The 24,080-nt window shown below is 46.4% G+C and overlaps 1 protein-coding gene across 1 annotated transcript in view; it reads left to right on the top strand.

Annotated features, from left to right (window-relative positions):
- The window catches only part of BCR (BCR activator of RhoGEF and GTPase), a 96,810-nt gene that overhangs the window by 70,952 nt on the left and 1,778 nt on the right, over window positions 1-24,080 (top strand). The window contains exons 9-21 of the mRNA XM_010177703.1: window positions 5,865-5,986; window positions 7,204-7,372; window positions 8,189-8,308; window positions 9,227-9,302; window positions 9,906-10,010; window positions 10,813-10,887; window positions 11,844-11,941; window positions 12,601-12,732; window positions 20,373-20,432; window positions 20,565-20,674; window positions 21,491-21,630; window positions 23,076-23,210; window positions 23,786-23,891. Of these exons, the coding sequence (XP_010176005.1) occupies window positions 5,865-5,986; window positions 7,204-7,372; window positions 8,189-8,308; window positions 9,227-9,302; window positions 9,906-10,010; window positions 10,813-10,887; window positions 11,844-11,941; window positions 12,601-12,732; window positions 20,373-20,432; window positions 20,565-20,674; window positions 21,491-21,630; window positions 23,076-23,210; window positions 23,786-23,891 (1,448 nt within the window). The remainder of the gene's footprint in view (window positions 1-5,864; window positions 5,987-7,203; window positions 7,373-8,188; window positions 8,309-9,226; window positions 9,303-9,905; window positions 10,011-10,812; window positions 10,888-11,843; window positions 11,942-12,600; window positions 12,733-20,372; window positions 20,433-20,564; window positions 20,675-21,490; window positions 21,631-23,075; window positions 23,211-23,785; window positions 23,892-24,080) is intronic.

The following is a 24,080-nucleotide window of genomic DNA, read 5'->3' as shown; positions in this document are numbered from 1 at the left end:
TGGCTGCCATTCCGCCTTGCCCCTGGCCATGCAGTCCCACCCTCTCTGAAGTGGTCACAGTGGTATTGGCATGATCCCACCGCGGCAGGGAGGAATGGAGCCGCCTAAAAATTAAGACTTTTTGAGTTTTGGGTCACTCTGCTGGCTGAGTGTCTGGTCTCATCAGCACCAGTCCGAAACAAGAAGGCTGACAGGCAGTTCCTTCTGGGATCAAGCCCACTAGATCGCATTTGGATCAGCTACTGTGTACCTTTTCTCTTGCCCTGGAGGGAAGAGGATGCTTGCCAAGCTACTCTACCATGATTCTAAATGTGATTTTAAACTGCAGTCAGGGACTGGGTATCATTATCTTGGTCTCCTGTTTAACCTGGTAGAGATCAAGTGTGTTAGGGAAGAGAAAGGACAAAGGACATTTGCAAGGGAGCAGAAACACAAACTAAAGTCTTTGAAAAGCTGGGAGCTAAGCTTAGACAGAGGCAGCCATGCGCAGCTAGAGGCCTGCTGCTTCTGGAGGCCTCAGGCAGATGTTTGCAATAGAGCACTCAAAAATTATCTTGGATGCTTCACACTCTGTCTTCCAGCCAGAGTCAGAGAGCTCCTGGTGACAGGAGCTTTGGAAAGAAAAAAGAAAAGGCTATTAAAATGCTCAAGGAGCAGCCAGTTTAGCTCCCTAGGCAGAGCATCCCTTTATTCTGCATTGCTGGTCTTGCAACACGCACACACACACACAAGGAATAATTTTCTTCCTACGCTCTGCAGAAAGCTAAACCACCTCTTCCTCACTGACATATGCCAATACCCATCTCCTGCTTTTACCCTCCTCCTCCTGCACCACACATGTTCCAGTCCTTCCCGGGGCTCTCACCCACGCACGCTGCAGGCCTCTGCTGTTACCACATCGGATGAGCTCTTTCCTCGGCACACGAGTGAGGAGATGGCCTTTTGTACAGCTGTGGTTCTGGATGAGTAGATTTTTAAGTTCTACTTTTTGTAATGTATCACAGACAAGCTGATCTTCTGCCACACTTCCTGGAATTAAACAGTACGTGGCAGCAGAAGGATTTGTCATATGCGAACAGCACAAAAACACTGTAGGATGAATAGATGAGCATACAGGTAGTGGTGAGGTTGGTAGCAGAGGAGGGAGAGATGCTCACTGACAGAGGTAAGAGGAAGAGGACAGCAACAGGCAATCCAAAGAGGATATCCAAGCCCTGAAAAATGTACAGGGAGAGCTATTTTGTCCAGAGCACTGAGATGGGTGGGAGAAGAATCAGGTGAAAACATGCAAAGGGAAGCAGGTCCTTGAAAGGAGACTTGGGACGTAGAGTGCACCAGCACAGGAGCTTTGCAAGAGCCACTGAAGGTAACAGTCAGCCCTGACCCTGTTTGAGAGACTAAAGATGATCCTAATTCATTCCTATATGATACAAAATAGGAAGTTTTCCCCCAGGCCTCCTGGTACATCATCCTATAGCTGAGCTGAGGTCCTGTGCCGGACACCTGACAGTCCTGGGGCTGTCTGTGGAAGAGAGGGGTCACCCTGCCACTGTACTGCCACTCTGATCCTAAGCTCATGTTTTCTTGAATGTTTCTTTGGTGTTTTGTAGTCTGTATGTCCTTTCAGGGTATTTTAGGAAACCTTTAACACCTTGGTAACCTTAACAGAGTAACTTTGGAAACAAGGCAGGGGTGGTGTCCCACACATAGGCTGTTGTATGTCACGTACAGCAGGATCATCCAGCCAAAAGATGTCATGTTTCAGGAGACCCTGATTAACAGGAGGCCACCAAAGGAATGGCCTGGGTAGGAGGAGCTGACCAAAGTGGGCTTTGGTTCCCAAACTGCTAGAAGACCTGTGGAGCTGATGTGGCAGGGGCATCTGACTGGCACTGGTCCTGTCTGAAGGGGGCTGCTGGCTCCCCCAGGATGGGGTGGGATGGGCTGACTCATGTCAGGAGGTCCAGCAAGGTGCCCTGCACTCCCTCACTGTGGGGTTTGGCAGGGATCTGGTAAGCCAGTTGGGAAATCCTTTTATTGTTTTCCTCTGACCTGCTGAACCCTCCCAGCAAGATGAATCATTTGCAACAGAGGATGTGACCCTTTGCTGGAAGCGTTCCTCCTCTGCACCACTCCTGCTGAGCAGCCTGGGGCATGCCCGTTGTGCCCAGCCTTAAGGAAAGTCTTGTTTTCCAAGAGAAGCTGGTAGTTAGATCCAATATCAAGCTCCACGCCCCTGTGAGGAGAGATTTCCTGAGTTGATCCACAAATGTTTTCTCCTGTCCTCTCCTCCCCAGATACTTGGTTGCTTTTGTGGCAGTTTACCCCTGCTGCTTGCTGAGGGGAGACTTTCCCAACTAGCTCACGAGCAAGAAGACATGAAGAATGAAAGGTCTGGGAAGCTCAGTGTTTTCCTCTGAGAGGCTGACTGGAATACATCCCTTTCACCTCTTTGCTTCTGTTCCAGTCAGCCTTAGGAAATACAGCTTTGTCTTCTTCCCATCCAGCTCTCCTTCTGTGAGATCATGCGGCCAAAGACTTTTTGCTGCCTCATGGCAGCACCGTCTCTCATGTCAGTCAGGGTATTTTGTACCCAGAAGTGCTAGCCAAAATAAACTCGGTGCAAATGAGTGGTACTTCAGTCTCAGATGGGAAGTATGAAGGCTGTTGAATCACACCCCTGTTTTGGCATCATATGGCTGAGCTTTCTGCTTGGGTTTTGGGGAGATGTGGGACAGAGAGCATGGCTGTTTGGGGGAAGTCTGCTTGGGTGGTGACAGCCAAGGACTGTACAGCAGCAGGTTAGGTGCAGCTTCAGAAGGCAGGAGAAGGGGTGGCCTAGTTGGACCACAGGCAGGCCGTGGGGGAAGGTCTGTAGCCTTGCTGCAGGGAATACTGATGGGCTGTTCTTTTCTTACTTTGTGGAGGCCTGACACAAAGGTTTCCAGTCACTGGTGCCTCTGTACGGGGTTCCTTTTGCTTGAGGACGTGCTTGTCTTCAAAATGCTCTGGTCTAGATGATGGTACTGGAATACTGCCAAAACCAGGGGGCTGACCTAGGGCTGAGCAGCGTCCTTCACAGCCCTCCAACAGCTCTTGTGGGCCTGTGCCCTCCATCGCCTGTGAAGAAACACATTGCTGGCCATGGTTTTGGCCTGTCTCTGCCACCAGAGACATCTTCCCAGTATGGGGTGCTGAGTCTGTGCTCTGGACTAGCCTGGGATATTTTTCAGCTAGGAACTCTCAGCGGGGTGCTGGGCTGATGTCACACACTCCTGGTGCCTGGCAGAGGGGGACAGAAGGCCAGGTCAGGACCGTGCCATGTCCCTGCTGGGTCGGGAAGGGACAGTACCACATCCTGCTGCGCAGCAGAGATGAGTAAGCTGTGAGAACATCTTTACACCTACGAACAATGAGCAGAGGTTGAGCTGGCAACAAGCAGCTATTCTCATTGCCCCAGAGGAGCTGAGCTGATTTGCAGTGTAATTAATATGCATCAGATCTAAAACCTGAGATCAGGGTTTTGGCTCACTCAGAAAATATCTTTCCCTGCTTCATTATTGCTCCCAAATGAAATTCTTTGCAGCCGTGGAGAGTGTTTTTGCTACTGACAACATACCTGCTCCTTTTTATTTACTTATTTTTAAAGCTCAGTGTTTCTAGTTTCCTGCCGGGGGTGTGTTTGCCAGGCGGGACTGGGAGGCATGCACAAGTGCGCATCAGCAGCAGAGACGTTAATGCAGGCAGGCGTTCTCTCCAAAACCACTGAGGAGAAGCCAGGAGAATCACACCCACCTAAAAATAAACATTAACATATGTACAGGCCTTTCTGAGCCTGAATCACTGCTGGATACCAGATCTCCACAGAATCCTGCCCAGAGATGGTGCAACAGTCTGCTAGGGAGCAGCCTTGCTTCCTGGCACTATGGGAAAGGCTTTTGCTGCTGCTCACAGATTTCCAGGACCTTTGTGTAATGGAAGGCAGCGTCAGGATGAGATGCTGACACTGCTAGGTGTGCTTTAACAGCTAGCTGTGGTGATAGAGCAGCTGCAGACAAGAAAATGCAGGCGCTTAGTCCCTGTCAGGAAGTTTAGGGTGCTGTAGGACAGAGCGTGGAAACAAGAGTTATGTCTGCAAGGGCACTTCTCTGTCTTGTGTTCCTTGCCATGATGCCTGCTGGGCTCAGGACTGATGTGGTTTGTCTTCATTTTGGAGAGCCAAGATGGGAAGAATGGTAGGCGGAAGGAGAGGCAGCATGGGGGTTTGCACTCCCACACCCTCTGCAGTCAATGTGTTCAGGGCTCGTTAAGTCATGCAGCAAATGAAACCCATGGGGCATAACCCATGGTGTCAGTCCTGGTTTGGCTGTCCTGTCCTTGCCCAGGTTAACTGCTTTCCTGTTGCATGCTGCTGCACAGCTGAGCACAGTTGCCTCTTGGAAACTGAGTTTTCATGTGATGTTTCCCAGCGTGGGGATTCCAGGGATACTACAGGTTGGGAGTGAGTCGTACTGACAGGTCCCGAGCACGGACCTGGAGAAGGCTGCCAGTGAGACAGCACGAGGTGGTGTTGGTTAGTGCTGGGCAGTGTCAGCAGATCTCTCCTGTCCCTGGCCGTGGTGCTGTCTAGGTGTATATGGTATGTGTCACATGTCAATTGTGGTGTCAGGGGAGTGTCCTCTCAGCTGGAATAGCAAGGAAATAGTATGGGTCAGGAAAAGTACCTTAGCATACCTGTGGGGAGAAGTTAATGGTTCCTACTTGTACTGTACTGGCTGTGAAGCAAGGCAACGCTGACAGTTATGTACTGTTGGGAGTAAATTTTGCCCAAAGCTTAATACCCCTGACTTCTGTTTGAAAATCAGTGGGAGACAGCTATTCCAGCACTCAGGTTCCTATTGATCCTGCCATCAGAGCAGGAGGAGAAGGCCTGAGCATAGAGTAGAGCTTGAAACTACGCACTTGGTCACTGGTACACAGTGACAGATGGCACACAGCCATCTGTCTCTGGGCCACTGCTCGGGCCTTTTCCTCTTTCAGCTATTGAGTCCCAATAAGGGCATTAGGAAAGCAATGCTGCTGCCTACCACTGTCTGCCTCTTATTTAGGAGACTGTAAAGCTCCCCAGGACTAGAAACAGGAGTAAAGGCATCAGGGTTGTACAGCTGCTTTGCATCTTCTAGGTTTGGGGAGTGCTTATATGATATGTAGAAGAGATTTAAGTAGGCATGGGGTGGGGGCATATCCAGATGGTCCTATTTAAACATAGGCTGATAAGGGACTACTGAGAAGTTTGCTGGGCACACATTTTGTTTAGGAATCATCCCTGAACAGCACTTGTACTAAAGCAGCAGCAATGGCATTCAGCTGTTCATGTTGACAAACTACTGCTGTGAATGGGGAGCGGAGGTGTTGGTGGAGGTGTTCACTCCTCTTTCTCCCTGGTGGGGTAGCTTGAGCTGAATTCAGTGGCTGGGTGAGTGACTCTGAGAAAGGTGGTGTTTGCTGCTCTCTGCTGGTTTGTGGGGGGATGATGTGCTGTCAGCGATTCTGGCCCTTCCGTATGCAGAAGCTGGGCAGTGACTCTCGATAAATTACACTTGGGCTCAGGGACAGGTGATGGAGAGAAGCCTCAAGTCTGACCCAGAACCAGATAAGAAAGGAGACGTGTGGCCATTTCTGCCTCTAGGAGAGAGGGCAGCAGCAGGGAGCAGAGCTTGCAGTAAGGAGCATTTAACAGCCTTTTTTCTGCATTAGACTGAATTGGCTCTGGTAGGAGTCATGTCTAAGGAACAATCTGCCTCAGTACCAAATCTGGGGCTCATAGTGCAATAACTAAAACGTTTTTTCTATTTTCTCACCAGCACCGGCAGCTCCTGAAGGACAGTTTCATGGTGGAGCTGGTTGAGGGGGCTCGCAAACTACGTCATGTCTTTCTTTTTACTGATCTGTTCCTGTGTGCCAAGCTCAAGAAGCAGATTGGAGGGTGAGGTTTTCCTTCTGGCCTATGTGTTTTGCATCTCAGCTTCAGAAGAATCCTGGTTTAGCCAGCAATTTTAATTGCATATGAATACCCTAGACCTGGGTAACCATAATACTCAAGATGTAGTTAGACAAGGAATGACCAGCAAGGTGGAAGTGACTGTTATGAGACCTTGGCCAAGTCCTGATCCCTCAGGAAAAGTTAATTCCTCCCCCTTACCCTGTGCCTTCCTAGGAAAATAGCGTATGCTGTAACTGCTGGTATTCTGAAGAAATGCCATTCATTTTTCTACCACACATTCCCTGCCTCTTCTTTTAAGAGGTGACATTCTTCACTTTCTTTTGTTACTAAGGTTATTTATTTTGGCCTTGCAGCTACAGCCAGTTAATAGTTTTGCAGAAAAATTGAAAAGTTACAATAAACAGACTATGTGTCAACCCCAAAGCACAGGTATACAAACAGTATTGTTAACGTTTTTCCACAAATGAGGGGAGAGGAACCTTTATTGATAAAGCACTGAGGGCTTTTCTTCATTTGGTGGATGTTCTGCTGTGCGATACCACTCTCATCGTGCCCTCCTCAAGCAAGGAGGGCAAGTTGTCCTTGCCCTTTTTGAAGCACATGTTTTTGAGGAATGAACCTTCAAAACAGTGGGACGTTCCTAATAGTGGATGTTCCTCAGAGGAGTGGTGGAGAGGGAATAAATCACATGAAATACTTAAGAAGTGAACTGGTTATCCTGGTGAGAGCACTGGAGAATGGCAGTCAGGAGCTGTAGTTTCTCTCTTCTAGTTGGATTGCAAAGAGTTTATACATATTGGCTCATCTGCTCCACTTGGCCCTCCTAGCTCAGGCAGGGGAGACCTGGCTTTGGACCCAGGTCAGAGCCATGGAAATGGCTTTTGAACTTTGCCTTTATGGGTGCTTCAAAGAGAGATCACGCAGGACTGAAAGGGCTTGCAAAAGATCTTGGTGGTTTTCTTAGGATGAAAAGAACTAAATCACAAAACCAGGTGCTTTGTTATGTGCTGTACTGGCTATTGGCCCTTCTAGGCTTCCTTGCTGGAAAGCAGCCCTTTACCAGACTGTTCTGCATGGGAGTCACAGTGAAGTTTCGCCCATTTCTGTATCTTATGCACTGTAGTGGGGAAGGGCTTGTGGGAAGGAGGAAGTAGGTGTTGCCAAACACCAGTAAAAGATTTGGACCCTCTGTCTTTCAGGAAAAGCCAGCAGTATGACTGCAAATGGTACATCCCGCTCACTGACCTTAGTTTCCAAATGGTGGATGAGTCTGAGGCAGTGCCCAATATCCCACTGGTACCTGATGAGGAACTGGATGCCATGAAGATCAAGATCTCCCAGATCAAGAATGACATCCAACGTGAAAAGGTAAAAGGGGTTGAGTATTTCGTGCCAAGCCCAGACTCAGTGTCTCTGCTGAGATGAGGTGCTGACAGAAGCAGCGTTCCCAGAGCTGCACAGCACGGGGAGTTGTGCTAAAACAGACTGTTCAGCAGAGGCTTATGGTGCAGCTGTTATCAGTGATATCCAGACTCTCTGCAGCCCATCGTTGCTTGTCTTAGTGCATAGCTTGAGTTATCGTGTCCTGTGAGGAGGCAGAAACGAAAAGACCCTGTATCTGTACCCAGTAGCTCCTCTGCTTGCATGGGATCGCCTGTGACTGCTGTTCCCGAGAATCCATGTGGAGATGGGGCTCTTACGCTGTGGACACGAGAGGGACTGGGAGTATGGCATGCCAATTTCTTGCTGTTAAAGTATGATTCTGCAAGTGATTTTGGTCAGAAGTCACCTCCTTCTGAATTTTTGCGGGTTCAGTTATGCTTTTGAAGCTTTTTCTGACTTCACTGGTGTCAAAGCATCAGCAAATACAAGGAGAATGGCAATTATGCTGACTGGACTCTGGAACAGAAAGTGCAGGGTCTAGCTCAGACAGTGGCCATGCACCTCTGCACCTTTAGGGCAGCTGGGAAACAGAGCCAAGTCTGAGAATAGAGATACTGCAGGTGACATCTTCCTGAGCAGCTGGGAGCCCTGTGGATCCTTTGACAGCTTTTCTCCTGCCTGGGGCCATTTGGCTACTGAAAGAAGGAAGGGACTGTGGATTTTAAAATGTCTGTCAGTGTAAATGAGAGCAGTTGTTGGAGAATAACATGTGTTCTCTGTCTCCTCTCCCCCATGCTTCAGAGGGCCAATAAGGGCAGCAAGGTTATTGAGAGGTTGAAAAAGAAGCTCTCAGAGCAGGAATCCCTCCTACTGCTGATGTCTCCCAACATGGCCTTCCGGGTACACAATCGCAATGGCAAGGTGAGTGGCTCTTCTGGTCTCCCTCAGTGCATGAGACAGAGGTCGAGGAGTGGGTGTGCATGTGTTTGTATATGCTGTTGTGCAAGGAGGTGTTCATGCTCTCTACTGTCTGGCCTGAAAGCACTTTCCAAGCAGCAAACACCCAGCCCTTGCTACACCAAAGGTTATGATGACATTCTGTAAGGCTGTGACTAATTTGTGTGCAGTGTTGGTATTTAAAAGTAACGTTAGAAATTAATCCCCTACATCAGCACCTGCCCTGGAAGAGCAATAGGAATGGCTCTCTTCACCTAAGATAAAGTTCTGCCACAGACTCCCCTTCAGTGCACTCAGGGCCGTCTCCTCAGGACTGTAGGCTGCACGTGGCACCAGGGACGCTGAATCGCTGTGAACAATCCCCTTCAGCACTGTGGGGTGCTCAGTGTGCCAGAGGTACCCCCTGCTCTGGTAGCTGTAACCTGTCACTGCAGCCTTTCCATGCACATGGCAAAGGACTCACATTAGATCCTGTTACTAATCAGTGACAATCCACAAGCTGGTCACTGCTTCCTCAGCTTGCATGAGTGTCTAGGCCTGTGCTGGAGGCTTTTGTGTTTCCTGGTGCAACTGTTGTGAGGAGTAGCACAGAATTACCACAGGACCTCATGCTGCCAGGGACACAGCTGCTGTTTGCAGGGTGGAGCTCTGTGAAAGCTCTGGCGGCAGGAGTCCATGTTGGTACCACTGGCACATTGCTGAGAAGGCACATTGCCAGAGTCCAGCCTGTCACTGACCGAGCTGTGATGTGGGGCAACTGGCAGGGGTACTAGAAGGGCATTATGTCCAACAGTTTCTACTGGAGGAGGGTGGGAGGCAGGCAGGCCTGCTCTCAGTGGTCAGACTAATGCATACCCTATTTTCTTCTCTTTTCCTGGACAGAGTTACACGTTCCTCATTTCATCGGACTACGAAAGGGCAGAATGGAGGGAGAATATCCGGGAGCAGCAGAAGAAATGTGAGTGTCCCTCAGCTGGGCATTGGTACAAATACTGTGATCTTCTTAGAGAGCAGGAGTCCAGAGGAGGAGGTGTGGGGCAGGGTTCCCTGCAAAAAGAGGGATGTGTGTTGAAATCCACAGCACAACATGGATGTCCCCTGTCTCTGCACATCTGAGCCTGTCTGGGGGACTGTTGCTTGCAGCAACCTGTATGGAATGTGTAGGGAGAGCACTTAGTAAGTGTGTGGAGAGATTGTCCCACTTATGCTAGAGATCAGAGCTCTGTGCAGCTCTAGGTAGAGGGAACAGCTGCACCCTTTTACCTGGCTCCAGTCCAAAGAAACTTACTTACTTTTTTAGCATGGGTGTTTTTTAGCTTTGCAAGAAAATAAGAGCCTCTCTTGTTCCCTGTGAACTGTCCTTAGACTTGTTACTCCAAAGAGTAACTAAATATGCCCTCAACAGAGCTGGGCTGCAGCAGCAGTACACACCTGAGCACCACGGTACTGTTGCTGAGCATTGCCCAGGGGGCAGCTGTCCCATGCATGCTGGGAATGAGGGAGCATGCATCCAGCCTCTGCTTTGAATTTTAATTCCTCCCTCTTTGAATCTCTTTGGCAGGCTTTAAAAGCTTCTCACTCACATCAGTGGAGCTCCAGATGCTGACAAACTCCTGTGTGAAGCTTCAGACAGTCCACAACATTCCTCTCACTATCAATAAGGAAGGTGAGACCTTTGGTTTATGCTTTCACATGGTACAGCTGCAGCGAGAACCTGCCTCTGCCTGCCCTTGTGCGTTTACCCTAGAACTACTCTTACTGTTTCTTCTTGCTACAGGCTTCAACCTGGTGATGAGTTACAAACTGAGAGCTCCTGTAAAATAAAAGCTGAGACCATATGTACCCAACTTGTGTAGTTTAGTTGAAGTAGATGATAGCGTACAAAAAGAGAGCAGCAGGAACAAGAACAATCTGTCATCCTAATGTTACTTGCTGCAACAATAAAAATACAAGCTCCAACTTTTATGGCTACATATAAAGTAGTAAAATATTCCTGGACATCCTCCAATATGTATATTCATTGACTATTAAATGGTCTTTGCTTGCAGCCGTCATGCCAGGGATTAGAATGCCTGTTGGAGTCCTAGCCTGGCACAGCTTTGAACTATGCCTGGGAATCCTTTGGAAGAACAGTAGTTGGCCCAAATTGTGTCACAGACCATCCTAAATTACTATTTAATCTGCTCCTATAGACTTAGCCTCTATATTTTACTTTTTAGCCTTTGAGTTTCTTCCATGCTGTCTTGCGTTGTAAAAGCCACACGTTGCCAGAAGGCATTACAGGTGAAACCCACACTGAACCTGGAGCCCTCTCTCTTGCTGAAATGGCTGGATGACATACTCCTGCCATCCTTTTTAGGGACAGTTTACCCTCTGCTCATTAACCTGTGTAATATCAGTTCCATCACTATTGCTTTCACTCTTGGCCATTCTGTGAAAGTAACAAAATTCCTGGGTCTTTTGTACAGATGATGAATCCCCAGGTCTCTATGGATTCCTGAATGTCATTGTCCACTCTGCCACAGGATTCAAGCAAAGTTCAAGTGAGTTGCAGTTCTGTAATACACAGGGGTATTGATAAGGGTTAGATGGTTCAGGTGCTGTGACAGCCTGGCATGGACTGCAGCATCTGGGATGATGGTGAGGAGGAGAGGTGACTGGGGAACTGGAAGTGAAGTTGGGGCATTGGTGTAAATTTAGGGGAATGCAGTTTTTTTAATGCTGCTGTTAACTCCCAGAAAGATCAGGATCAAGGATCAAGCATGCAGCATTATTCAAAATTCAGGGGAGTGATTTGACAGAAGGAACAAAAAAGGGGAAAAAATAGAGCGAAGAGGACAGCTGTAGAAATAAACATGCTTCTCAGCCATTGATGAGGATAATCTAAGAAAAGCTGCAAAGCTTGTGTAGCCATGTGGCTGGGGATCCTGTTCTTACCTAGGCTGCATGTGCAGTCTCAGGAGGAAAGGAGTGAACACGTACATGCTTTCTGTTAGCCTGCCTCCTGATGAACCACTGACTTCCCAGATGCTGGCTGACATCACTTACAACATAACTTAGAAACAGGGGCAATGTCTGCAGCTTATTAGTAGCTCTTCAGAAACACCACTTACCACATAACTAACCACTTTGTGAAGGTAATGAGTTTTTGATGGCTGGCCCCTAACCTAATCTCTGAGGGATATTATACTGATGCTGTTCTCAGTGAAATTGGTTTGGATGTGTTGATGGGGTCTGATGTCTGCCTGGCAATCTTTAATTTCTCATTGGTGTACAACTTCTGCTCATTGTGGATTAATTTGGGAAATACTGGCTAATAGCATACACCTGATTCAAAGGCAACTCTGCTGGCCCAGGTGATGAGATTTTTGCTGGATAGTGTTACTGGTACTGATACAAAGAAGATGCAAATGAAGACACACCTGAAAGTGATTAATGCAAGTTAGGAGATTCTATTAGAAAGTTTTTAAAAGTTTCTGTCCCTGTCTCCCCTCCCTAGATTTGTACTGCACATTAGAGGTGGATTCTTTTGGGTATTTCGTGAACAAGGCTAAAACTAGAGTTTACAGAGACACCACAGAGCCCAACTGGAATGAGGTAGGTTGGATTTTTCTTCGTGTGACTTGTTCCGTGTACACGATGTCCAGCAACACACGATGGGCAGAAAACCTGCAAATGGAAGAACTTGCTGCATGCTGCCTCTCAGAAAACACTTTTATGACAGATTCATTTGACTCTCAGGGCTTGCAGAAGATTTTCTCCTGGATTAGCTGTAGTTAAACATTTCAGTACAAATTAGCCTTGTCCAGTGTTTCATCATTTAAACAGATGCATGTTTGATTATATATATTTTTTTTAAAGCCAGAAGTGAAAATATGTTGAAGAAGGAGGTGGTTTTGTTTATTTGTTGTGAGGGGGAAGAATTAGCCATAGACATTTTGCCTGTTTACAGCCAACTCCAACCTGCTGGGGAGCAAAATTAAATAGAAGGAAGGTGGGCGAGTGTTTCTCTGAGGATGCTTTGCTGAAACTCAGGGAAACCTGACTAAGGAGTCAACCATCTTAGTCTCTGATTTGACTGCTTTATGTATACAAAATACAACTTCAGTTTATTTCTAGGCCAACTCCATTAGGGAGGAGGTTTCGGTCAGTCCTTAAGTGCTCCCTCCTGATGAGTTTTAAGGAGGCTGTATTGATTATTAACAGATAAGTGTCTGACAGTGATATATTCATTGCTCTTTCCTGGTGCCCTGCAGGAGTTTGAGATTGAGCTGGAAGGCTCACAAACTCTGCGGATTCTGTGCTATGAAAAGTGCTACAACAAAACCAAGCTCACCAAAGAGGATGGAGAGAGCACAGATCGCATAATGGGGAAAGGACAGATCCAGGTCAGTGTGCTTAACTCATTCCTGCCACTTTTTCTGCAAAACTTAACAGGACTTTTGAATCCTGGAGTGCACCAGGGAGGTTGTTTTTCTGCCTTCTGATTGTCTCAGCATTGGAGATTTTTCTCCAGGCAGCGTGATTCACAGGTAGGAAGTCAGCAGCTTTTTCACTCTTGCCTTGTGCCCTGTGCCTACCTCAGTTCTCTTATGGAACCAGGTGGCTTTTCATGAAAATTTACGTTTTGCTCTCCGATTTGGCTGTTAACTTCAAAACTTCCAGCACGGTATGTAGGCACTGCACTGTCACTGGGCACTGTTGAGGATGCTCCATTTGTGACAAAAGAGAAAGCAATGAATATACTATCCCCTCTGTAACTCATGTGGAAGAAATGCTACCTTCTGTACATGCTGGAAGTTGATTGATGTGATGGCAAGGCCTTGGAGGACAAGCTTATTGTCCTGGTAACTGCCATGTCCAGAGTGTAGTGTCCACGACAACAGGCTGCATCTGAGAGAGATTTCCATGGGACACTTTATCTTTTGTGGCAAATCTGTAATACAACAGCGGAGGTGATGAGATGATTGCAAAGGGATGCTGCTCTGTGATAAAGCTCCATGGAGGAGAAATCAGGCCATCTTAGAAAACAACATGGAGAACGTATGTTTCCCCCTCTTCTTCCAGTTTGTTACACTGTCTGTCCACAGCTTTGGAGGGTGTTTAAATGCTTGCTCTGAGGACACATTCTTTGTGTTGGGCTGGCTGCTGTACAGAGCAGAGACTGCCCAGATACATTTTTCTTTCTGGCATGCTGGAAAATACCACTAGTTCTCTTCCATTTACCTTTGACTCTTCATCACTCCATGGATGACAGCTTTCTCCAACATTTCAGTGATGGTCACAGAGGCCAAGGCCATTTGTGGGGTTTCAGAAACAGCTCTGATTGAGGGCAGCCTGCAGGATCATCTCTCACCTTCACTCTGGAAGGGTTCATTGTCTAAATGAGTTTCATTAGGCCTGTTCCTTTCCCTCCCTCCTCGCAGCCCTGAGGCTGCCGTGCATTTTCAGGGAAAGCTTTTGTCACCAAACACATGATGCATGTTTGAAAATCAATAAATGCAGTACAGGGTGCCTCCTATGTACGTCTCTCAGGCTAACCAGAAATCTATATGTCCCTTCTGCTAACAAAAGCTTATTTTCCATGGAGCTGAGCAACTACAAAAGAGCAAGTTTTTAGCCCTGAAATACCCTGGAGATTTGTGTGCTTACAGTGGAGAACCCTGAAATCACTGACCCTCTAAATTCTTCAGATATTTTACATGGAATGATTAAAAACTGAGTAAAATCTTTTACATTTTTAACTTTTTTTTTTTTTTTTAAATAAGCTGGGCATTTTTAAGCACAGCACTTGTACATTCTGTTAAAACATTTTATACTTAAGTTAATAAGTAAAAATACTCTTTGGTGACACTTGAATAGTAATTGCATCTTGATTCTTTTAGAGAAACCTAAACAGTGGAAAGTAAAAAAAAAAAATAAAAAAATCAATAAAAATGTTTCTGATGAGTGTGCAAAAGTCACATTCTGTTGTATCATAAAAGGCAAATGCAAAAGTTTTCTTGCTTTCAGTAAATTCCACTTGCAATTTATAAAGAAACTTGGTGAACTCTCCAAACATCCTCTTAACTGTTAGTGATTTCTGTCCCATCACACAACTTTTGAACACTATTGAATAACTGCAAAGATGAGTCATGAGACAGTCTGGTAGGAATTTGAGTTTATAAGAATTAATAAAGGTTTTTATTTAGATTTAGTTTTATTTTTAAAGGAAACACCATTTCTCTATGAAGAAATCATAACAATGCAACAACAGAATCAAATTACAACCTGAAGGTTAGCTGTATTCATGCTGCAGCATATTTTTCAGTCACTGGTGTTATAGTAATTTTCTTTGAGGATTTTGCCAGGTCCTTTACATTAATTTTTGTTTACTTCAGAGTTGCTAGTGTGTCTAAGCCTTTCTGTTTTGTTGTTGTTCTTGCATTGTCATTATTCAGCCAAAGTCTGTCTTGTGTAAAGGCAAAATCAGTGAAGTTGGATGAGGTTTTTTTTTTTTCCTAAATTTCCTTTCGTTAAAAGCTCTGGGATCATCAAGAGTCGTGTCTGCATCCTCCTGCTGATAAAAACAGGGAAATTTCTGTGTTGGCTAAATCACAACGTATTGTTAAACTGGGTATTATTGTAAATCCGCAACTACCCACTAGTGGGATTTCTGACTCACCAAATTCTCTGAGCTGCAGTGAAGAAGACAATGCATTGAGGAGATGAGGACTGTTTTGGCTGTGATATGTTTATTAAATCTCTCCGTTACATAATGGCACTGGAGGAAGGAAGACTGGAAATTGGTCCATGTGGTCAGAAGCTTCCAGGAATGGGCAGCAATTTTAATAGCTCCCATTGCTCATATTTTCTTTTCCTATGGAATATTTTATTTACCTGGTTTTATAGCCACATGCAATGGCTTCATTGCTTGACAACTTGCAAATTTTATCCCTGAAAAATAAAACCATGAAGTTTTAATATGGGAGGACCTCCTGTAAATGTAGAAGTGAAGTCCTCATCAGACCTTCTGGGAACGGCAGCACTGGATGTGCGGTGTTTAACTAGCTGGTTGGTGCCGTCTGCTATGTCTCAGGCATGGGAAATACAGGGAGAAGGTGCCATTCCGGGGTACACTGTGAAACTGAAATTACTGGGGGGCTTGGGAGAGCAAGAAATGGACATTTTGTTATAGAAGGAAACATGAGTTCAGTTGTAAGCATCATTTTTTTCCCCTTTTTTCTTTCTGTTGTTCCCTTGCAATTCATCTTTGGTACTTGGGAGGCTGGGCCCTTTTGCTCTTTGAATTTTGCACTTCACGTGGCAGGCACGTCCACGTGGTTTGAGTGTAGCAACCTTTTGTTGGGTCCTGAGACTCTATCTAAGTGGGCACGTATGTCTGCAAAACTGGCCTCTGCCTTCAGAACAGACTGCAGGAGTAAACTGATACTTCATCCTGTGATCCATCTCCTCCAGTTGGTGCCTCCTAGCAATGCTGTTTCCTTTGTGTTTTGTTTTGTTTTGTTTTTCTGCATGATCAGCTCAGGCAAACCATTTCCTCCTCCCTCGCAGCAGTGCTGGAAAATCAGAGAGGATATGACCTTAGATCAGTCATTCTGCGGTGGCAGCAGCGTTCCTCCGTTGCCATGCAAAACAGCCACTCTTATCTGCTTAATTATCTGGGATGTCTCGTAGCACTGCACATGGCTATCTCAGACATCCAGGTTGTTTTCCATGTAAACCAGATTGTCACATGCTGTACTTCCCAAGTGTCAACTCAGAAAACCTTTTACACACTGGAGTTCATTGGAACAGTTTGCTCATGCAGAACAGTATCCCAGCAATGAAAATATGGTGGGAATGAAGAAGGCAATGGGTCATGTCTAAAGGGTGATGGCGGGAAAGATTAACATGTCAGTGAGGAGCTTTGAGAAGAGTGGGGTTATGGCTGGACTGGGATTTCCAGCAGCAGTGAGGCTCTGACAGCATGTATGTCACATCAGTTACAATTTAAAATTAATGGAGTGTAAAGTTGCCAGGGAGATTTAATAAAGGGAGGAAATAATGTGAATAAATAGCATAAAACACACTAACCTTGAGGTTGCCTCAGTCTTTGCTCCCAGGCATTTCATTTCCACTGATGCTTCTTGGTTTTTTCCTCTTTCTGTATGTTTTCTATTCTCTTCTGGCAGGGTGGGGAGACTCATCAAACTCTCTGTAGTGGTTTCCTGAAGCAGAGCACAGACCCTCTTCTCAGTGCCCACCTTGCTTTTGCCATTGACCAGCATCCCCAGTTTGCCTTTTTCCCAGGTCCTCACCACTCTGTGCTGCACGCTCAGCCTCTGCTGACTGCCCCACACTGATTGTCTGGCTAATTCAGTGCTAAGCTGCTACGAAGGCCAGAGACTTGTGCTCAGAAATCCCTGTGGTGCTGAGCTGCTTCGTTCTGTTGTGTTTTGTGCAGGATCCAGAGGCATTTGCTTGATTCATTAGTGAATCCGGGGCTGTAGCTTGCTACTGCAAATGCCAAAGAACAGGCCACAGGGGGACTGGGGGTGCTGGGGGAGTAAAGGCAAACTGGTTTGTTGGTATTTTTCCTGTGCAGCGTGAGCTTTGGGTGAGGACTGTGCAAACAAGCCTGTGAGATACATTCTTTGAGGGTTTTAGCAGGTCTGTCCTGTTAGCACAGGTCATGGGAACAACACAATTTTTCACAGTTGCAGTGGAGATGGGACAGGTCCTTTTGTCACTCAAGCCAAGCAGCTGTTTGAAGGAAATGTTTAAAGGTGCAGTTAATTTCACTGACAGATTCATGCAGAGGCAGCCATTTCACAGTGCCTCCCCCTGCTTGAGCTGGCAAAGCGAGGGCTCTGTGCTTGCTCACTCGGAGCAGCCTCCTTTTGGCACGCTGTCTGGAGTCTGCGTTCTTCTACTCAGTGTTCTTTCTTCCAGGTCATTGATCTCCAAATCAGGCCAGGAGACAGCATGTCCCCATTTGTCACAGGCCATCTCTATGCTGGAGCATCGCGCTCACTCTCTTTGTCTTTAGTCTGCTTTGTAACCTGTCTGCTCCGGCTGCCCTTGCCATGTGCTGCTCTTGCTCTTGCTGGCCTTAGCAGGTCAGTCATCTGTAGGGTCCAGGACTGAAAGCTTGCTCAAAGTCTAAATGACCTTCTTAGCTTCCTGTTGATTCTGTTATTTCCTACTGTGACTATATCAGACTGTTAGACCTGATCTTCCTGTCTCACTCAGTGTTGCTCAGACCTTATCCAAGCTTTGCTCTTTTATTAGCTTCCATCATTTTGCTTTGTTATTTAAAAAGCACCCTGGGGGGGATTTTTTTGGTTTTTTGTTTTAATTGCTGTTGTTATTGTCAGTGATTTATGCAGGGTTGGCTCAGGTCAGCCAGACCCACTCCCTGGCCCTTGTTCTCTCTAGCTATCTCCATTTATTGCAGACTGTTCTTCAGCAGGGGTCAAACAGCAGGTGGGGCGTGTGGGGGTCCTGCCAGCCCTGTGATGGAGTTGAGACAAGGGAGCAAGAGGCAGCAGCAGGTACACTCACAGTCCTTGCTCAGCTCCAGTAGTTACCCAGCAAGGAAGAGTCTCTGTGAGCTCTCAGCTCCAGCACAGTGCTTTTGCTAGCCCTTTGCAGCCGTGTGGTTTTCACTCTTGGGACAGAGTAGGACTTTGGTTTATACTTTTTAACAGCTATTTACTTGCTTTCATTTTGTACAGTGGCAGGAGTTGCCTGGTCATCACTGAGACATAACCAGCAATACCCGTTAGCTTAAATAAACTCTAACTGGACCCTGCTGGACTCTTCCTTTAACTTTTTTGGCAAATATTCAGAAACCCCTCTTTCCCCTTCAGTCTTAAGCAGTTTCTCCCTGCTATAAATAATCCATTCTCAGTGACTCCATTCTAAAAGCATATGGAGAGCTGCTTCCGAGCTGGAGGATCGGCTGTGGCTGTGTCTGTCAGCAGGGCCATTTTGGCAGCTTCACGAGATGACTGTTTAGGCAGCTGGAGGTGAAGCTTTCAGGAATACTGAGCAGGGTTGCTCTCCATAGGAAACCAGACACTTCAGAAATGGTTTCCTCTTGATTCTGGGAAAGAATGCAGTTGTTGAAAGAAACCAAACTTCCAGCACGGAAATTCAGGGAAGAACAGCCTAGATCTGGCCAACTTGTAGGGACCTTGGCCAGCCGCGCAGGCGGGGGCGGATCTGTTCCGCCAGAGTTATAAGCAAAGCCTCTTGGCAAGCAGTCTGTTATTTGGGTTTGCTGAAGCACTGAAGCTAAGCAGTGCTGCCCATTGGCCTGCTGGACCTCTGTGCAGTCCCAAAATGTGGGAGCTACTGGTTACTGACTATTCCTTACAAGGGGTCTTCAGGAATTTCTGCCAGAGTTGCACCTACAGGAGCCGGTCCAATTCGACGGGAAAGCAGTGGGATGCTGGCAGCATCCCGCTCTGGGCTCACGTCCGTAACAAAGTGCGCAGAGATAAGGTTGGCCTGACTTGCTTGTCTGTTGCTTCTCGGGGTCTCTGCAGTGTGAGCAAGCAGGGAGAGACCTTTCTTTCTGCTGATGGTCTTTTCTGGGGAGCAGGGAAGGGCATGGGGGTACGTATGGTACTTGTCTCTGTAGCTGTCAGCAGCTTTGTGCTAGTTTGTTGATGATCTGAAAGAGAGTGTGAGCTTGACTGCATCTCAGATCTCCCAGAATATACCCCAGCTGCCATTGTTACAACACATACCCTGCCTGGCAGGGAGCTCCCTGGCGTTCCTTGAGCAGGAGGAGCTGTGCTGCAGAAATACCTCTGGTTACTGAGTGTATTTTTGTTTGCTGAGAACAATAAACTCAAAACACAGTCTATTGCAGTTGCCTCCTCCTGGTCTTACTGTGTCTCTGTTCCAGAGCCAGGTGTTACAAAGCCATCTCAGGAGGCACTGAAGTCTGCTTGCTTTGGCTGGTTCTGATTGCTGATGGAAGTCCTCATGCAGACAGATCTTTTCTCTCTTTGCCAGCGTAGCTTGAGCTGAGTGCCACTCCTCAGGTGTTCAGATGTGTTTGGACTCTCCCAGGCAGTACTGGAATGGCTGAGTGATGTTTGAATACTTGAGTCAGCTCCTCCCCAGCCTCACAACTGACCTCTCAAAAGAGATCGAGCAAAGCTGAAAATGGGAGATCAGGGCTTTGCATCAGAAGTTTCTGTTTAATGAATTCTTGAAATAGCAGGGCCAGGTGTTCTTGCCTTCACACTCCAGTAGAAATGACAAGGAATAGGCAGGTTGAAAAAGGACAACTTTTCATGATTTCTGGGCTGATTTTCTCTACTTCTCTGTCAGGGTCTGACTGAGGTTTGGTTTGTATGAAGTTACTTATCTGTGTACAGATCACTTCATATTTCTCTTCCTTGATCTCACTGTTAGGGTCATTATGACTTTTGAATTCAGTGGAACATAGTCCTTCTTGCAAGCTATTAGTTTCATAGCCAAGAGCTATGAAGCTTTCCAGCCTGGCTTTTTATTTCAGTGCAGTAATTTCATACTCATCCAACCACACCTGTCTCCAGAAAACTGCAGAGGGAGACAGCTTCCTCTATTTCAAATCAGAGTTATTTCAGAGATCTCTCTTCCCCTTTTCTGAGTCCTAGCGCTGTGGGATGGGACAGATTTGGCTCTGTCAATGTGCTTGTTGTGCTACAGCAATGCATGCAGTCTCTCTTTCTATGGAAGCTGAGGTTACTTGCTTTCAAACGTTGATTTGGCTCACAATCACTTTGTCTTTGTTGTTGAGCAGACACTGCACACATGTTGCTGGATTTTCCATGTGTGTGAGTCCTCATCAGCCCTGCTTAGAGAGCTGCACAATGTCCGAGTGTCCGGTTACCTGAAACCAGGGAAACCTTGGAATGTGTTTTCCTATAGAAAAGAAAAAACGTGTTGAAAGGGGGAGTGCTCTGCTCACTTGCAGAAGCCTTTCAGGCTAGCTGATTTCTCTGAAGTCTGTTCCTAGCTCATGGGTAGCTTCCATGTTTTTCAGCTGGACCCCCAGACGTTGCAAGACAAAGATTGGCAGCGCACGGTCATCTCAATGAATGGAGTAAGTATGGAAAGCAGAAGTTAGCACTACTCCTCTACTTAATACATGTGCTTTATTTCTTTGCCTTAAATTGCAATATAAAAGAAAGAAAAGAAAACATTTGAAAAGTAACAGCAGTTCTCTTTTATTCAGGTTGAAGTGAAGCTGTCGGTGAAGTTCACCAGTCGGGAGTTCAGCCTGAAAAGGATGCCGTCCCGGAAACAGACTGGGGTGTTTGGGGTCAAGATCGCTATTGTCACCAAGTGAGCTGATGGGTCACATTTTTCCCTCTTGTTTTTCAGAAACCCAGCTGGTCACTGGGTTGTGCCTGTCTTTGCCCCACTGAGGGATATGGCAGTCCCATCTGCTCCACTTGGGTAGTGGTGTAGATGGCTGTGGCTGCAGAGAGGAGATGCTGTACGTTCTCTGAGCTTCAGGGGAAAAGCCAGCATGCAGACAGGCTTTGAAACCTGGGTTGTTTACAGCTTTTCTGAGTTCTGGAAATACCCCTTGCCCCTGTACTCTCTAGTTAGCTGACTTGGTCACAAATTTCCAGAGCCACTGAACAGTGATGTTTCCTTTCCATAATCGGAAGTGTTCAAGTTCTTTGGATCCTGCTGTATTATTTTAACCCCTGATCTTTTGTCATGAATCGTTTGCCAGAAGAAACCTGTTTGTACTGTTCTATAGTTTGGGAAGTGCGGTATTTCCTCCCTATGGAACTGTGTTAATTGGAAAGCAGCGGCGTTGCCATGTATCCAAGGTCTGTTTGGGAATTCTCTGGTTACCTGCGCAAAGTCGCAGACTTTGGGGGCACTAGAGCCCGGCCAGAAGCCCAAGTGCTCAGGACAGCTGCAGAACAGCCAAACCCAGGCTGAGACACTCAGAAAACCCTCTCCACTCTTAGAAGGAGTTTTTCAGCTCAGTCTTGATTCCCTGCTCAGACTTTCTCCCACTCCATCTTCCAGAAGAGGTTTGCACAGCAAAACGATGGGTTGCTCTTAGCATGGCTGGCTGGCTGGGGTAACAAGCGTGGAGGGCATGGGCTGTACTGAACTCCTCTCTCTGGCTTTCTTAAGGAGAGAGAGATCGAAGGTGCCTTACATAGTGCGCCAGTGCGTGGAGGAGATAGAGCGGCGTGGGATGGAGGAGGTGGGCATCTACCGTGTCTCTGGGGTAGCAACCGATATCCAGGCTTTGAAAGCTGCCTTTGATGTCAGTAAGTATTTGTGTCTGATGTTTTCCTTTGCACTGTGAGAGCCTGTGTGAGCTCCCTGTCAGGTGGCTGTGCTCTGCTATTTTTAATCTTATATTCCCCAAGAAGCATTAAGAGGTAGAGATTCTTGCACATGGAGAATCATTTGAACCCTGGCTGTATGTTTTATTGATATTCTTCAGCTACAGGCATAACCCAAGACATAACAATGGGGTGGATCCTTATACCAAAGGATGCATTTGTTATTCTTCCCAGCAGACATTAAATGGTGGGTTTGCCTGCCTTGCCAAGTCTTTGTAAACGGCAAACACCTTCCTCAGGGGAAGCGGCAGCAATTGGAAGCTGTAATTAATAGAAGTCCTTGAAATTGAGAATGATTTGTGAAAGGAAGCCAGCAAAAAAATTTTCTAAGGTTGACTAGGAAGGGTGTTTATGAAACTGAAGTTGGGTGGTCAGGGCTCCCAAGTTCTCTTCTTGACTCTGTGTCTAGATTGATGTGTGCAGATTCTAAAATGAGGTAATTTTGACCAAGCTTTGTAAAGCTTTCTTTGGTCTTGAGCAGAAAAGGGCTCCTTACTGGTGCTGCATTTAAAAGAACAGCATGTATGTCCCAAAAGGCATCCAAGATCAGGCAGATGAAACACCTCCAAACTGATGAAGCACAAAAAGTGAAATTGTGCCCTACTTCCAGCCTCCCCATGATGGTCTAAGGGCTGCTCAAGCCACACTCGAGCTCTCTGAGGCAAGGGCCTGTGCCAGGTGCCCAAATTCACTCTCCCTGAACTTTTCCTTCACTCATTTTGTGCAATTTCTTCCTTTGTGAATTTTCTTTTCAATCTCCCTGAGCTACCAAACACATTGATTTATGAATCTTCACTAGTGCCCGTGAATGTTTCACATTTTGAAAACCAGTTTTTAAGATTTATATTAAATGCTGGTTTACACTGAGCTTCATGAAACCAGCTCTGTTGGTTGGTTTATTTGTTTTAGGGAAAGGGCGAGTGGTTTTGTTGTTCTTAATAGTAACAAAACTGAAATGTGAGCCCTGAATTGCCTGTGCTTTAGCTCCACCTCCCAGTCTCTTATTCTAAGCTGTTAGAGGCAGGGAATTGGAATAACGATGGCTGTCACTAACAGAAGTTGAAATGCATATCAATAGTGAGGCAGGCCTTGTTCCAGGTTAGGCTGAGGTCGCTGGCACAGCGTAAGTAACCCTGGGTAGTGTGAGGGTCCCTCTACTTGACTTAAAGCTATAAACTGTTTGCAGTCATTTCTGCAGCACTTTCCATTTGTCAGATGGTAGCTCATTTCATCTGGAGAAATGTAAACAGGAGAACTCTCAGGTATTTGGGCAAAGACAAAGGATGAACAAAGAGAGACAAAGGATGAAAAAGAAGGAATGCAAGGCCAGCAGCTGCTTACCCTGCTCCCCTTCTTCCCTCTGTCAGATAACAAAGATGTGTCGGTGATGATGAGCGAGATGGATGTCAATGCCATTGCAGGCACCTTGAAGCTCTACTTCCGGGAACTGCCCGAGCCCCTCTTCACAGATGAACTGTACCCCAACTTTGCTGAGGGCATTGGTAGGTAGTAGCAGAAACAACCCTTGATAACCGGGTCTGTGTTAAAGACACAGTTCTGTAGGAGGCCGCTCCTAAAGCGATACAAAAACCATATTTACAGTGTTGGACAGAGCTCAGAAACGAGCATTGGAATGACATATTCTTCCTATGAGCCTGAATGTGGGCAGTTGTCCTGCCTTTTTGTACAGTGAAAATGTCCAGGTTTCTGAAGGATAGGCTAAGAGCACAATGACAGCCTACTTGCTGAGGCTGTGCTTGCTGTTTTCCCCATTCAGTCTTCCAGGGAAGCCCTCCGGGGGGGGTGTACCTTGTCTTACCTTGATGCAGAGGAAAAACATCATAATAGTTGAAAGTCTGAAGGCATATGAACTGCTTGAGAGAAAAGGATTCTCTACATACCTGTGAAATAAAGGAAAGATCCTCTGGGATATTGATGTGCAACTCTGACCTCCCAACCTGGGCTGTAATTACAGTCCATTCAGGACTATCCCTATTTGTTGTTTTGGGGAATTATGCAGCCAGTCAGGTTCTCACTCACTGCCTATGGTGATGTTTTGTTATTGTCTCTCTTGTAGCACTTTCAGATCCTGTTGCAAAGGAAAGCTGTATGTTGAATCTATTGTTATCGCTTCCAGAACCCAACCTTGTGACATTCCTTTTCCTTTTGGACCATTTAAAAAGGTAATATGTGAATCCTTCAGACACTGTTTAATGCGTAAAGCATCATTGTTTTGAAAAGAGGAGCCTTTTCCTTGAATTTGTGCTGAACCACACAAATGAAGACACATTTGTTGTGAATGCTCATCAGATAACTATTGTCTCATACTCAGTGAGGCAGTAGATCCTGAATTCCCCTTATTCCCGCTGGAT

The sequence above is a fragment of the Antrostomus carolinensis genome, unplaced genomic scaffold (genome assembly GCF_000700745.2).
Source record: "Antrostomus carolinensis isolate BGI_N321 unplaced genomic scaffold, ASM70074v2 scaffold4991, whole genome shotgun sequence".
NCBI classification, from domain to species: Eukaryota; Metazoa; Chordata; class Aves; order Caprimulgiformes; family Caprimulgidae; genus Antrostomus; species Antrostomus carolinensis.
The sequence above is the reverse complement of the archived record's forward strand: the minus strand, read 5'-3'. Positions and strand labels throughout refer to the sequence as shown.